A 15,134-nucleotide genomic window follows, 5' to 3' on the forward strand; every position below is an offset into this window, starting at 1 on the left:
AAAGATGAATTAGTAACACAAACTTTAGGCCGTTCATTAATGCTTAAAACTAGGCAAGGTGAATCTAACGAGAATCCGAACCGTGATTAAGTTTCCAACATGCTAACAAACCAGTAGGACAGTATTTTGGTCGCACCATGAGATCGAAGATGCCAAATAAGTATTTTAATTTAATTACTGTTATTTGCTTTTTCAAACTACTTTCAAATTAGCCTTTCGCTGCAAAGCGTGTGGTTAGATTTAATTTACTGTTTAAAAGTATTAGTTTATTAGGAGTTAGTGACAAACCCCCAAACAAACTAGAATTACACGTACTACTAGATTAGGTAAAGCAACGCGTTCCTGCGAACGATCCTGTAACTTACCACTAGGCTATATTACACTGACCGGGTTCTCTGATCGTTATGTGTGTGTTAGGTTAGATAGTTACTTGTACAACATAAATTTAAAGAAAAGAATAAAACACACCCATCAAGTCTTTTGGCACCGTTGCCGGGGAAGCGACACATTCTTGGTTTAGTAGTTTAGTTCGACCCTACTTTGTGTTTCGGCATGAAGTAGTTATTTTTCAGTGCTTAGTTAAATTAATTAGGTCAAATTAGGTTAAGTGTTAAAATAGGTTAAAATTAGGGTTAGCTTAATTAGTTTGCATTTTCATTTTTCTTTAAAATCAAAAATCCAAAAAATATTTTCATTTTCATTTTTAGTTTAAGTAGTTTAATTTAGTTTTTCATTTTAGCTTTATATTGGTGCGTTGATCTTTTTCTTGAGTTTTGCAGGATATTTAGGTAGTTGATGCATTTGAGATCCGGAACAGTTTTAAGACGCAGCTCGACAAGCCTAAGTAGACTCAGACAGTCAGACGTAGGACAAGGTTTAAAAGATCAGCATCACTTCCCGTGGGTAATTTAAAACACCTTTTCAACTTAGAAGACCCCGTAGGAACAACCGAAACCATGTCTCAACCCAATTCCCCTACAGGTGTAGTTGACGATTTCGACCGACCGATGATGGAAAGGACGGGAGTCGTAGCACCGACGCCAGGATCGGCTATAGTCTTACCCAACTTAGGAGATTCGTTTTCAGTCAAAGGACACCACCTTAAGTTAATTCTGGATAACCAGTCAGACGACCGAGCTAATTCCGACCTTCATAAGCATGTAAGCAAGTTCACCAGTTTGTGCAAAATGTTCAAATACGGAGGAAATGTCACCGATGACAATGTGCAACTTAGCTTATTCCCGTCGTCTCTCACCGGAGAGGCACGTGCTTGGTTCGATGAGCTCGATGAAGGTACCATCACTACATGGAATCAACTACGCGAGGAGTTTGTTTCGCGATTCTTTCCCCTGAGTTTAGCTAGGAAAATGCTTCGAGACATCAAAGCTTTCAAGCAAGACGAAGGAGAATCACTAGTTGTTGCATGGAAAAGGCTTAGGGAAATGATCAGAAACTGTCACGGGAATGGACTTAGCAATGATGAAATCATGGAAATCTTCTTCTATGGATTAACAAAGAGTTCCCAAAAGGATTTAGACCTAGCCGGCGGTGGTAACTTTTTGTACAAGACTACAAATGCCGCGTACAAAATGATGGAGGATATGGTGCAAGCTAGCTTAGCTCGAGATATGGATGATAAGGATCGAGAGAGGAAGCCGAAAAGAACCGTGGCTAGCATCGAGAGCAGCTCCGACAATGAGGTAATTCATGAACTTAAAGCTTTATCTAACCGTTTTTCTACTTTTGAAGATAGGTTGGACATTATGGACAAAGACCTTAAGGTGATTGCACACGGGTGCAACAATTGCGGAGGAATGCACTATACCGAAGATTGTGAAGAGGATTCTACCGAGCAAGTCAATTTGTCCAGAACCACTACCGAGGAGGCTTTCAACGAGGACTATTTCAAAGAAATCCCGGTAATTCTATCTTTAATGCAAACTATTCTAGAAATAATTATGGTTTTTTTCAAAATAGGTGGCAAAGGAGTAATGGTCAACCCGAGCAACAAAAGGTGGAAAATAAAGTCAAGGAGGATCCGATTGCCAAGCTTACCAATATGATGGAGAGGTACATGGACATGAATGACAAAAGGCATGACTCCTTGGCAAGCTACACGAAGTCGCTCAATGAGAAAATAAGCAATCTCGATCAAAAGGTTGACGAAGGAGCAAGAATTCAACAAGCCGCAATCAAAGAGCTAGAAAGGAGGATAGATAGATGGATTGAGCAGAATACAAGGAAGGAGAGCAGTCCAACGCCAAGGCCGATCTTGCAAGGAATCTCAAGCTCAAACCCTAGCTCGAGTCAAAAGTACCAACCAACAATCGGGCGAAATGAGAATGTGAACGCCGTGTTCACAGAAGGTAATGACTCCACTGTGGTTTCTAATGATTCTTGTGAAAGTTCCAATCAGGTACACGTCATACGGAAGCAAAATGGGGATGAAACGGACAAAAAGGAAATTCTGGAATCTGTCCAGAACCCACCAGCGCCGTTGGAAGCCCTACAGGAAACAACCAGTGCCGCTGGTGACCCTCCAGGTTACCAACCAACGCCGCTTGCTCCTCGCCAGCGCCGCTCCTGATTCCGTCAGTTCAGATTCGCGAAAAGCTTCGTTTTCAAAAGAAGACCTAGGTATCTAGCTCGCATCCAAATGCAAAATGAAGGATGGAGATGATTCAGACAGAAGTGAAGAAGTTCAAAATCCCGACACACCGGATGACGGGAAGCAGCTACCGCAAGCAAATGAAGATCCAGGAAGTTTTCTTATCCCTTTCACTATTAATAAAGAATATTTTTCGAATGCATTAGCTGATTTAGGGTCAAGTATTAATGTTATGCCCGCTGTTATTTATGAGAAACTTACCCTCTGTTTGCTAAAACCCGCCAACATGAGCATTCGATTAGCCGATTAGACTTACCAACAACCTAAGGGGATTGTCGAACGAGTCCATGTTAGGGTTAAGGATTTAGACTTTTGGACTGAGTTTGTTATGCTTGATTCGGTAGATGAAATAGTTACACCCCTAATTTTAGGTCGACAATTTCTGCATATTGCTGATATAACCATCCATGTTCTTAAGCGAGAAATATCACTGTCTGATGGTAGAAAAAGGATCAAAGTGTCAGACCTCGATAAAGAAGTTGAACCGATCAAAGAAGAATGTCTTAGTATGGAAATAAGCAATGATGGTCAAAACCCTAGTGAACAAACCGTGGAAAGAAAATATGAGAATAAAATATCTTATGAATGCTTTAAGAACCTAAGGAAGAAGAAGGAGATCATAGAAGAACAATTAAGGAAGGGGAGAGAAGTAGCTAATAGGATTAGAAAAATCTTAGGGAACATGAAGTGGGAGGAACGTGTAGCTGACCTTGAAAGAGATAAAGTAAATGAAATAATGACTAGAGAACCTAATGGTAAGTTTTATGGAGACCCTAGCATATTTCAAATTCCCAGCTACATAAACTCCATCTGTTTTGAAAATGCCTACATAGACTTTAGGTCCACCTCTAACATCTTACCCATAAGAATTCACGATAACCTTGTAAGGAGTTGTGAGAATAAGGTTAAACGAGAAGAATTAGAATTTAGGTTAGTAGGGGGAGCAAAGGTTTTAACCAAATTCTTCGTTAGAGACCTGGTCATTAGTATAGAAGGATTAGATATCCCAGTCGATCGAATCATCATCTTAGGATGATTCGTTCGCGACTTCTATATAGTCGAAGATGATTCGATGACACAGGATCATATCATCTTAGGACAACCGTTTTTGCTTTTGGTAGGATCATCAGTAAATGTGAAAGCAAAGAAGATGACCATGACCTTAGGGTACAACCAAGTAGTTATCACCAAGGAAGACATTAGTGAATCAAACCCATTTGGAACTAAGTGCAAAACTACCCTCTGCGGTACATAGAGTCATAGACAGTCTGGAAACTCAAGATAACCAAAAACTAAACCTTGTACAGTTATCGCAAATAAAGAATGTGGATTTCAGACAATTTAGTTACCACATTCTATCCCAAAGGTGGTGGGACAAAGAAAAAAAGTAGCTAACAGGTCCAACAGATTGAATAGTTGCCAAAAGTGTATCCATAACTCACGTCGATTATCAAGTTGCTTTTTGTTACCTTGAAAAAAGCCTTGTAAATTTTATAAATATAATAGATGCTTGAACAAGAAAAGTTTTAAAAAGAAGCACAAATGTGAGTTAGAGTCAATCAAAACCGACCCCTTTCATTGATATGTATCATTTTCTGGTGCGTAATGAAATAGGTCGGTTTTGATTGACTCTAACTCACATTTGTGCCTCTTTTTAAAACTTTTCTTGTTCAAGCATCTATTATATTTATAAAATTTACAAGGGTTTTTTCAAGGTAACAAAAAGCAACTTGATAATCGACATGAGTTATGGATACACTTTTGGCAACTATTCAATCTGTTGGACCTGTTAGCTACTTTTTTTCTTTGTCCCACCACCTTTGGGATAGAATGTGGTAACTAAATTGTCTGAAATCCACATTCTTTATTTGCAATAACTGTACAAGGTTTAGTTTTTGGTTATCTTGAGTTTCCAGACTGTCTATGACTCTATGTACCGCAGAGGGTAGTTTTGCACTTAGTTCCAAATGGGTTTGATTCACTAATGTCTTCCTTGGTGATAACTACTTGGTTGTACCCTAAGGTCATGGTCATCTTCTTTGCTTTCACATTAACTGATGATCCTACCGAAAGCAAAAACGGCTGTCCTAAGATGATATGATCCTGTGTCATCGAATCATCTTCGACTATATAGAAGTCGCGAACAAATCATCGTAAGATGATGATTCGATCGGCTGGGATATCTAATCCTTCTATACTAATGACCAGGTCTCTAACGAAGAATTTGGTTAAAACCTTTGCTCCCCCTACTAACCTAAATTCTAATTCTTCTCGTTTATAATCAATTTGTTGTTGAATAATGTCAATCCATATATGTGAATCTAGTTATGCAAAACATATTTAAAGAGAAAAAGAAAAGAAAGACGCTTTAACCTCTAACAAAATCACAAAAAAAGACCATACATTAAAACACAAAGTTTTCTCAAGATGACCCGTTTTGGTTGAGTTTCTCCTATTGTTATTTGTTTGGTTTCTCTAACTCGAAACTATCATACTAGAAGATGCCAATTTGAGAAAAATGGAAAAATTTGTTTTGATTAGTCATTTTGTGCAGCCATGGTAGACTTGATGTGTTCACCATTGAATCATAGTGATTACGGATATGTTGTTCAAGATGATCTCACAGAGATGAATTTTCAATTGCAGTCTTTTTAAGGGAGATGAGTTAAATTCATTTCTAACTCATAGACTAAATGCAATCTCATTTCGGTAAACATATATTAGTCGGAAGAGGCAAAGATACTCACATGTTGTATAGAATAAAAAAGCTCCATAACACAATCTAAGGAACTTCATAGAGATTCCAACAAAGCAACAATAGAACGATATTAACTGGGGTGTATGGATTTCAGGCTCCAAACACAAGCATACAAACCGACAAAAACTCAGGTCCACGGTTGGGGGATGATGAAATGTAACTTATATTTGGAGAAACCATGTTGGAAAATAAAGAGAGGTTAGAATGTTTCGGGGTTCTGGACTTAAAAAACAAGACTCAATGACAATTCTTTTCCAAGAGTGGAAGAACCATGTAGAGGGTATGCCTTTCACCCAATCTCTTCTAGCTTAGCCACAATTACCATAGAAAGTCAAACAATTCTGGTTATTTGAAAAGCTTAATGGTCAATAATGACATTTCATAATTATGGTTAGATCTTTTTTTTAATTACTATTCATCATGTTTTAGCCCGAAATTAAATTTCTTACTTTTAGAGATTATCTTTTTGTTACATGAGTACTTCACTAATTCTGATTATCTTTATCTTAAGACTGATCTTTAAATCCTCTAATGAGAGACATAACCAGTTAACCGCCACAAGGTGAGACGTCCTAATATTTTAATAAGACCAGATAAAAATCTTGAGGAGGCCAAAAAAAGGTTAGGAAACGGTCACAGGGATACCCCGTTTAGGGCATTCACATTCTTACAACTAAACAATACCTTCAAATAGCAAACATGTAGAAAATTTTGAAATGGGCCAAAATGAAAAAAATGATAAATCACAAAGACCATTTATGCAAATTATTATAACTAAAATAATTTTAGCCAAATATACTTGACATGAAAAATCATCAAAATAAGAAATAATGTTTCGGGTCAATCCGGCCCGACGCATTGAGCTTAAAAAAATAATGATAACCCTTTAGCATGTTACGTAAGCCACCCATTTTGCCACCTAATACTTTCATAAAAAGGAAGTAGCGCAATAGCATCATACCTTCATAACCTTTTCCAACATCTTCATGCGGCGGTCACAAGGAGCAACTCTTACCTTTTTCTTAGGTTTTTTGCAGAGGTCAAGAGCACCAATTTTGCGATCTACAAACTTCATAAAATATATCAAGCATGAGTGGGACAGATTAATAGCAACAGCAGTAGATAGCTATTTAAACACATTTGCTTGTGAATGGGCGGGGTTAGGTTATGAATTACATCCCAAACAAGTCGAATTAAAAAATAACAACTTTGAGGTGAAGGAAAAAGGCATTCCATTAGAACACGGAGAAAGTTGCCAAAGATCTATTAAAAAGCTAACAAAATCCTAGAAATCATTCTATGCAAATACTCACATCATTAGTGCAGAAAACCGTTATAGTGATATTAGATGAAACCCATTTTTTGACTTCTTACCCATCCTGCCCAACCCACCTATCTTCCCACCTTTACATACGGAATTATGTTTAATACTTTAATGTAGATGAAATAAGATTCTTATGTAACAGAAAAATCTGTACTTTGTTTTTGCAAATCAGGTCGGTTAAGATCATTTTCCCCATTGCCATCGCCATTTTGGCTTTGCTTAAAACAAGAAAAAGTTGTAACACGTGATATTTTTTTTTCCAAACAACCTCCTTGGGCCCCGATTCCAGAGAGTACTTCAAAGGATTTCATGCACGTAAAATTTTCACATGTTAAATGTAAGTATTATTACCATGGTATTGGCCTAACTAAAGGAAATGTACATACTATATAGTAATTGGGGGGAAAGAAACCAACTTAAATTAGTTGTTATTTTGTCATTGGTGTTAAACTTAAAAAGAAAAGAAAAAAGATCAAGGCCATATATATTTAAATTAGTTGTTTGTGTAAGTTATTTATAAATTTATTGTATGAGCCATATGATGCAAATAGACAGGGTCGGTCCTGAGTTATCAGATGCTCAGGGCACGGTAGTCAAAATTTTGCCCGTACTAAAATTTTGTAGGCAAACAACATATAGGTTTGAGCTCATTTAAACACCAATTCTCATAAAATAAAGAATTATCATTTTGTATTTTTCCTACAAAATATGAATAATAAAAAAAAGGTTTACATGATATCTTTAATTTAGTTCTCTAAGACACTTAAGTTAGATATAAGTATAACTAACTATTATATATATATATATATATATATATATGGGGATGGGAATATAAGGCTGTCGGGTATCTAAGCTTAGGTGTGGAACACTCACATATTTTTTTTTTAATCCATAAAAATCATGGGGGCCCATGCATTTATTCATTAAACAAGAAATAATAAAATATTAGTATGTGAGGGGTTCCACACCTAAGCTTAGGTGCCGGACAGTCTTATATTCCCTTTGCCATATATATATATATATATATGAGAGAGATCAAATAAGAAGGTGTTTTAAGGAGAGAAGGGAGAGAAGGTCTTATGAACCAATCAGAACGTGACATGTGGATTTAAAAAAAAAACGCGGTGACATTTTTGTAAATAAATCAAACTTTTGTCAGCCTGGGTCAGCTTGGGTTATGATCAGCTTGGTTTGTTAGCTTGGTTGGGTAAGCTTGGTCAGCTTGGTTGGTCAGCTTGGGTTCTGATCAGCTTGGGTTCTGATCATCTTGGTTAGTCAACTTGGTCAGCTTGGTTGGGTCAGATTAGTCAGCCTGGGTTATGGGTCAGCTTGGTCAGCCTGGAATCTAGGTCAGCTTGGGATCTACATTTGTGTAGATTATGTGTAGTTTTGTGTCAAGCTGACCCAACCCAAGCTAAACAAGTTGACCCAACCTGACCCAGACCCCAAGCTAACCCAACCCAGCCCTAAGCTGATCCAAAACCCATTATCTACATTTGTGTAGATTAATCTACATTTGTGTAGATTAATCTACATTTGTGTAGATTGTGTTAAGCTGACCCAACCCAAGCTAACCAAGCTGACCCAATCTGACCTAACCAGAACCAGACCCCAAGTTGACCCAACCTGACCCCAAACTGACCCAAAATCCATAATCTACATTTGTGTAGATTAATCTACATTTGTGTAGATTGTGTCAACCTGACCCAACCCAAGCTAACTAAGCTGACCCAACCTGACCCTGACCCCAAGCTGACCCAACCCAACCCCGAGCTGACCCAACTTGACCCAACCCCAAGCTAACCAAACCTGACCCAACCTGACCCAATCAGACCCTGAACCCAATCTGACCAAACTGATCATGCTAACCAACCAAGCTAATCAGAACCCAAGCTGACCCAAGCCTGACCCAAGCTGACCCAACCTGAACAGACCCCAACCTACCCAAGCTGACCCAGACCCAAGCTGACCAAACTGATTATGCTGACCAACCAAGCTGACCCAGACCCAAGCTGATCAGAACCCAGGCTGACCAAGCTGATCGGAACCCAAGCTGACCCAGACCCAAGCTGATCGGAACCCAGGCTTATCAATTCATAAAAGTTTGATTTATTTACCAAAATACCACCGCGTATTTTTTTCATTTTGACACAACGATAAAACTGCATATCTTGCTGAAAAGTTGATTCGTCGAGTTGCTCAGAAGAGTTATCTCAAACACCTTTCTGTCACGGTCAAGGTTATGAATGGTTCCTTTACGTTGCCTCCCGAGACATTATTTTCTGGCGAAAACCTGTTTAAGTTAAGTGTAGTATCCACTTGCTGTCATAACAACTCCCTTTGTATTAGTAGCGATAATAATCCTGTGTTCATTAGTTGTGTGTCGTCCTTAAGAGAACTCGAGTTGATCAGAGTTTACATAAGTGAAGACCTACTTAATAACTTATTGTCTGCTTGTAAATTGCTTGAAACGATTAACCTTTTTACGCCACTGGGTGTGCAGAAAATCAAAGTTAAAAACCTTCACCGCCTCCGTCAGTTGCAAGTAACTTCATACGAACAAAGCTATATAATGGAAATTGATGACGTCCCAAGTCTTTGCTCGTTTACTTATGAATCCTCAGTTTGTAATCATAATCACCCCCTATCGATAAACTTTGATTCATTAGTAACCCTTAAGGAATTATAGTTAGGCGGCGGGATGGTTAACAATGAATTTTTTGACGTGATTCAGTCGAGTTTACCCTTTCTTGAGAGTCTGACCCTTCAATTGGGATTTGAATGGAAGCTCCGTAGCTTCCGTATCACATGTGTCTCCCTCAAAAGATTGACAGTTTCGGTAAGGAATGACACCCTAACCCACATACGCGTTTTTGCTCCAAAGCTGTTATACTTTTGCTACAATGGCTGCACTGCAATTCCTCGTATGTCGTTTCCAACCGGTGCTCCTAAACAGATAACTCTTCACATCCGGTTTGGCACTCCCATTAAATTTTCCTTTTTTCTCAACACGAGGGAAATACTCAATTCATCAAGCACGTTCGACGTTATCATAGTTGATGACTGTCCATTTCGTTTACTTTTTCCATTGGACTGTGACGTTGATGAGCTGAGAAGAAAGCTCCCCTTACCTGCAAAAAACGTGCAACAGCTATCGCTCTCTACATGTTCAGGGAAACGTTTGTCGGAGGATTCACAGTATTTCGACGAAAGACATTGGATTCACAGTATCATGAATGAAAGACAACATGGAATATGCTTCTCCCAGAAACATCAGATTTTATGACAATATCATCAACATCTAGGCCACAAAGTTCAGATAGCTGCATGGTGCTGGACCGAAACTGGACGAACAGGTAACGCAAGCATGAACTGGTATTGGTTTTCAACTACAACATATTCTGTTTTGCTCATTTCTTTACCTTCTACTTGGCCTTCATTTGGAAATATGTTATCTTCTGTTCATATTCCAAAAGCATGCAATCGGATGCATAATGATATAAAACTGAGGCTGTAGTTGCCACCATGCCTAAGTTACTGATTCAAATGGGGCAAGGATGCCGCATGCCACTACATGCCGATATCTCACGTGGATCATCCTAATGTCCCCTGTTGCAAATTGCAATCACTCCCTGAAAACGGATTTTTTTTTTTTGATATGATACAATAAAGCTTCATTCTTTGTAAATCACGTGGATGTTCATAGTCTACGCCATCACTTATTCTCATGTCTATATATAAAGGCTTATCAATGCATCGGACAGATCGGATCCTTTGATGGTTAGATGTGGTAATCAATTAAGTGGATCATGGTGATTGAATCGACTTATTTGTTTAGATTTAGAAATTTTTAAAAACTTCAAAAGCATAACATTTTATACAACATTGCTTTGTAAGGATCAAGCAGAATACTTGTACCTGTGACATACATGTAAGTTAGATAACAACTGAGCTGAACTTTAAACACTTAATATATCTCTTATATTATTAGGCCTCTCCTTATAAGGAATTACTTCTAACTTACTTCTAACACTATTCATCACTTCTAAACACACCAAGAACACCCTCTCCTTATAACTCACTTCTAACACTATTCATCCATTATTATATTATTTTATTTTTATTTTTTATAAAATTAAAGAAACACATTTTAATTAAGAATACTTTTATTAATAATAATAATAATAAACATTATACGAGTACAATAAACCATTTATATATAATATAAGGTTTAAAAGTAAACTCTAAAAACTCTAGATATTATTTCGAAAATGAACAAAAGTTGGGGGGCTAAAACGAAAATTTGGCAAATCTTATCATCTTCTTCACCTATGTATATATATAGATGATATATATCATATCATATACAGTATATAAACACACCACAGTACAACACTTAATTTTTTTTCCCTCAATGATTCAACCAGAAAATCGGGCCCCACATATATAGCCAAAACGCGTGTTCAAAAACGGACGCACGAGGAAGACACAGGCTCAGAGACGCACCTGGTGCTTATAGCGTCCAGTGCGTCTGGTTCGTCGGAAGCGGCTCAGACGCGGCAAGAACAGGCAATAAGGAGAGGCCTTGTCGATCTATATAAAAGATAGTCTATATATTATTTTTTTAAAGAATCAATGACCTTCTTTTATTTGTGGAGTTAATTACAAAGATCGCCTTTGTGGTTTGACAAATATTACAACTTTAATCTTTACCTTTTATAAATTACGGTTTTGATCATTAACTCTGAAGCACATTAACATTTTTATTCCAAAAGAGTTGACTTTTGGTCAAAAATGTTGACATTTTGACCAAATTGTTGACTTTTGGACCAAAAATGTTGATGGGTCGCCAAAATTAGTTATCAAAACCGTAATTTATGAGATTAAATAAAATCTGTAGAATAAAATCTTTAATTTTTGACATTTACTCTCTTTTTTGGCATTTGGATTTAAATGATGAGATGATTCTTAAACAATTTCATTTATATTCTCACTCTTGACTGTATATATATTTATACAAGTAAAGTAAACATTTTTTTGATTAAAAAAAAGTTAGCTTTTCTTTAAAGGACAAGTTCTCTCAAAGTAGCTAAGCAGACTAGCAGAGTAGTAGTAACCAGTATCTATACATCCAACAATTCAAGCCCTACCTATACATTCAAATTGATCAATCTATATACCACTTTCTAGTTTATACTATACATCTGCCTCCCAGATGCAGCTTTCCTCTATCCTCATTTGTTGAAATTCAGTTAAATCATTAGCCACCGCTTATAGATGCCCACATTATCACCCAAAATAACACAGGTCTTTGTCCTATCTTCATCACAAAAACTGCATTTATGTATCTATAGTCATCAAAATTTACAAGTGTTTATTCTCTTGATAATAGAATTCACAGTCTAAACTCTTAATTAAAATTTCATTTCTATGATTTGTAAATATTTCTAGAATATAAGAAGAATGTTTGCATGAATTCAATAATCGTGAAAATGTTAATGAATGTTGCACTTGTTGTAAAGATATGCCAGCTGATCTTAGCCTCTTAGGAATGCAATTTTTGTTCCTTTTAATCCACCAGTCAAGCAGTCACTAAAAAAACAGTCAAAACACGAACCTCTCACGCTTCAATTGGAAACAACTTGAGGGGATCCCCTCCTATATTTTAATGCTTGCAGGATTCTTCTGCCCGGACCCTACACAAATACAGACATGCACAGTTACCGATTTTCAGAAAGTTATACATTTAATTGTCAGTCATCATATCTAACACATTGGTTACTTATGAAGTTAAAAATGAATAAAGGCATAGTTGAATTTAGATTATCTGCCGATATGTCTGAATCATATTGTATTTTACCCAACCAGCCCATTTTGACACAGTACCAAATGCATAACCCATCATCAATTTGTGAAGGGAAAGTTTTTTTTATTATTTGAAGTTGTGACTGAAAAAAATGTCATTCAAAATAACAACATGCCGATTTGTCAATTAACTGGAACGACTTCCCTGTAAGGTATACAGAGAGTCCGAGAACACAAAAATAACTAAAACACTAAAACCTTGTATGGTTTATCGCAAATAAAAGAATGAGGATTTCAGACAACTTAGTTACGAAAGGGTTCCATTCTATCCCAAAGGGGATGGGACATATAAAATAGTTGCCTAAAGCGTATCCATAATGCATGGCGCTTATTACAGTGCTTCTTGTTCTTTTATAAAGGGGTTTATAGCTTGGTAAACTTTATATATATACGATAAATAAGATAAATTTAAAAGCAAAACACAAATGTGGGTTGGGGTCAATCAAACCCGACCAAATTCATTACACGCCAGAGGATTATACATATCAATCCCACACGTTTGGACAGATAACCCAACCCACATGACCCTCTCGTTGTGCCATGTCTACTTATATTTTTCTTGGTGAAAATACACAGTTCCAAGAGTAAATGTTGTAGATAAGCAGTCAATGAGTTGTTAAGAGCATGAACTTACCGCTGGGATTCCTAAATATACCAAGAGACGTTCATCAACATATTGAAGTCCCTCTATCTCATACTGCAAGATATAAAAGCTCGTGACGGGTTCTAAAATCATAATATAGAAGAAAAACTTACAATAGAATTTCATACTTCCTCTGATCGAAATATAAGATAATACTTTTCAAGACCCAGGGCATCAAAGAAGGTCTTTAGTGTTTCAGCCTGCATGCGAGACATAATGCAAAGATCAAAAGAAAAAAAAAACATCACTAAAGTAGCTAGCATGTTACTCACGCCACCCCATATGGATACTTTCATAAAAAGGGAAGTCGCTAGCATCATACCTTCATAACCTTCTCCAACATCCTTATGCGGCGGTCACAAGCAGCAACTCTTACTTTTTTCTTAGGTTTGATGAAGAGGTCAAAAGTGCCGATTTTGCAATCTATAAAAGCCATAAAACATATCAAGCACAAGCGGGATCAGGTTAATAGCAGGGCAGAGGTAAGTAGCTACTTCAACACTTTTACTTGTGAATGGGTGGAGTTAGGTTATGAATTACAACAAACGGGTGGAACAAAAAAATTACAACTTTGAGCTAAAGGGAACATGTCATTCCATTACGACCAAAGTGAAAGTTGCCAAAGATCTATTAAAAAGCAAACAAGATCCTAAAAACCATTTTATGCAAAAATTCACATCATTAGTTCAATAACTGTAAGAGTTCAATAACCTTTTTTTAGGCTTGATGCGAAGGTGAAAAAGCACGTGAGTAGAACTGAACAGCTGAGGTAGGTAGCTATTTCAACAAATTTACTTGTAAATAGGTGGACTTAGGTTATGACTTACATCAAACGGGTTGAAATGAGATTTAAAAAAATAAAATAAAATTTGACCTAAAGAGAACATGTCACTCCATTAGAACACGGTGAAGGTTGTCAAAGATATAATAAAAAAAACAAAATTCTATAAATCATTGTATGCAAATACTTACATCATTAATTCAGTAACTGATATGGTGTTACTAGATGAACCCAATCTTTTTGACCTCTTACCCAACCTGCCCTACCCACCCATCTTGCCATCTTTAGCAAGCGGTATTATGTTTAATATAATGAAAATGAGATTCTAATGTAACAAATACGTACTTATCTGTTGCCAATCAGATTGGTTGTTAAGATCACATTCCCCATTGCCATCACTATTTTGGCTTTGCCTGCAGCAAGAAAAAGTTGTAAAGCAAGATTTTTTTCCAAATGTCTTCATGGCCTTGACTACAAAATGTACTTCAAAGGATATAATGCACGTTAAAATTACAGACAGTAAATTATATAGGTGGGTTTTGGTCAAGGACCGATACTTGAAAGATCAGTCATCTCAGTAGAATTTGGTAATTTTAATATTACGCAAAGTTGTCAAAAGTATCAAATATATAATAATCAATGCTTAATACTTATAGAAATATCAAAAGTCAAGCTTAAAAGTGTCAAAAGTTGATAGATCACTGATAATTCTTGTAAAAATAAGTAATTATTATGTTGTGTTTAAGATTGGACCAAAGAAAAAAAAAATAAAAACAAAAAAATAAAACGAGGCTGGACAACCGAATCCCAACGAAATTTAGACCAAATGGGTGGGATATCGGTAAATTTCTGATTATTTCGGGACCGATATTCTAGAAGAGGACCGAAAACCGAAATCCCACCAAACTTGACTACACAGCTAATCGGCTAACCAAAATTAGTTTTTTTGGCATAGTATTTCTGTGAGATTGATTTAACTAAGGGAAATATACATACTAAATAGCATTGTTAAATTTTATTAACACCGTTAACAGGTTCAATTGGACCATTTTGCTTTTAAAGAGCAACAGATATACTGCTTGGTTCGTATGGAAA

The 15,134-nt window shown here is 36.7% G+C and overlaps 1 protein-coding gene and 1 long non-coding RNA gene across 2 annotated transcripts; one reads left to right on the forward strand and one right to left on the reverse strand.

The window, feature by feature from the left end:
* Positions 1 to 956: 956 nt before the first annotated feature.
* On the forward strand, positions 957 to 2,587 carry LOC122607119. Its single transcript, XM_043780036.1, has 2 exons — positions 957 to 1,936; positions 1,978 to 2,587. The coding sequence occupies exons 1-2, from the start codon at positions 957 to 959 to the stop codon at positions 2,585 to 2,587; spliced, it is 1,590 nt and encodes a 529-aa protein (XP_043635971.1).
* Positions 2,588 to 11,744: 9,157 nt separating this feature from the next.
* On the reverse strand, positions 11,745 to 13,302 carry LOC122606572. The gene is made up of 3 exons (XR_006324948.1): positions 13,250 to 13,302; positions 12,368 to 12,446; positions 11,745 to 12,084 (listed from the first exon to the last, which is right to left on the reverse strand). It is a non-coding gene; the product is annotated as an uncharacterized LOC122606572 (long non-coding RNA).
* Positions 13,303 to 15,134: the final 1,832 nt, after the last annotated feature.

Source organism: Erigeron canadensis, chromosome 7 (assembly GCF_010389155.1).
Source record: "Erigeron canadensis isolate Cc75 chromosome 7, C_canadensis_v1, whole genome shotgun sequence".
NCBI classification, from domain to species: Eukaryota; Viridiplantae; Streptophyta; class Magnoliopsida; order Asterales; family Asteraceae; genus Erigeron; species Erigeron canadensis.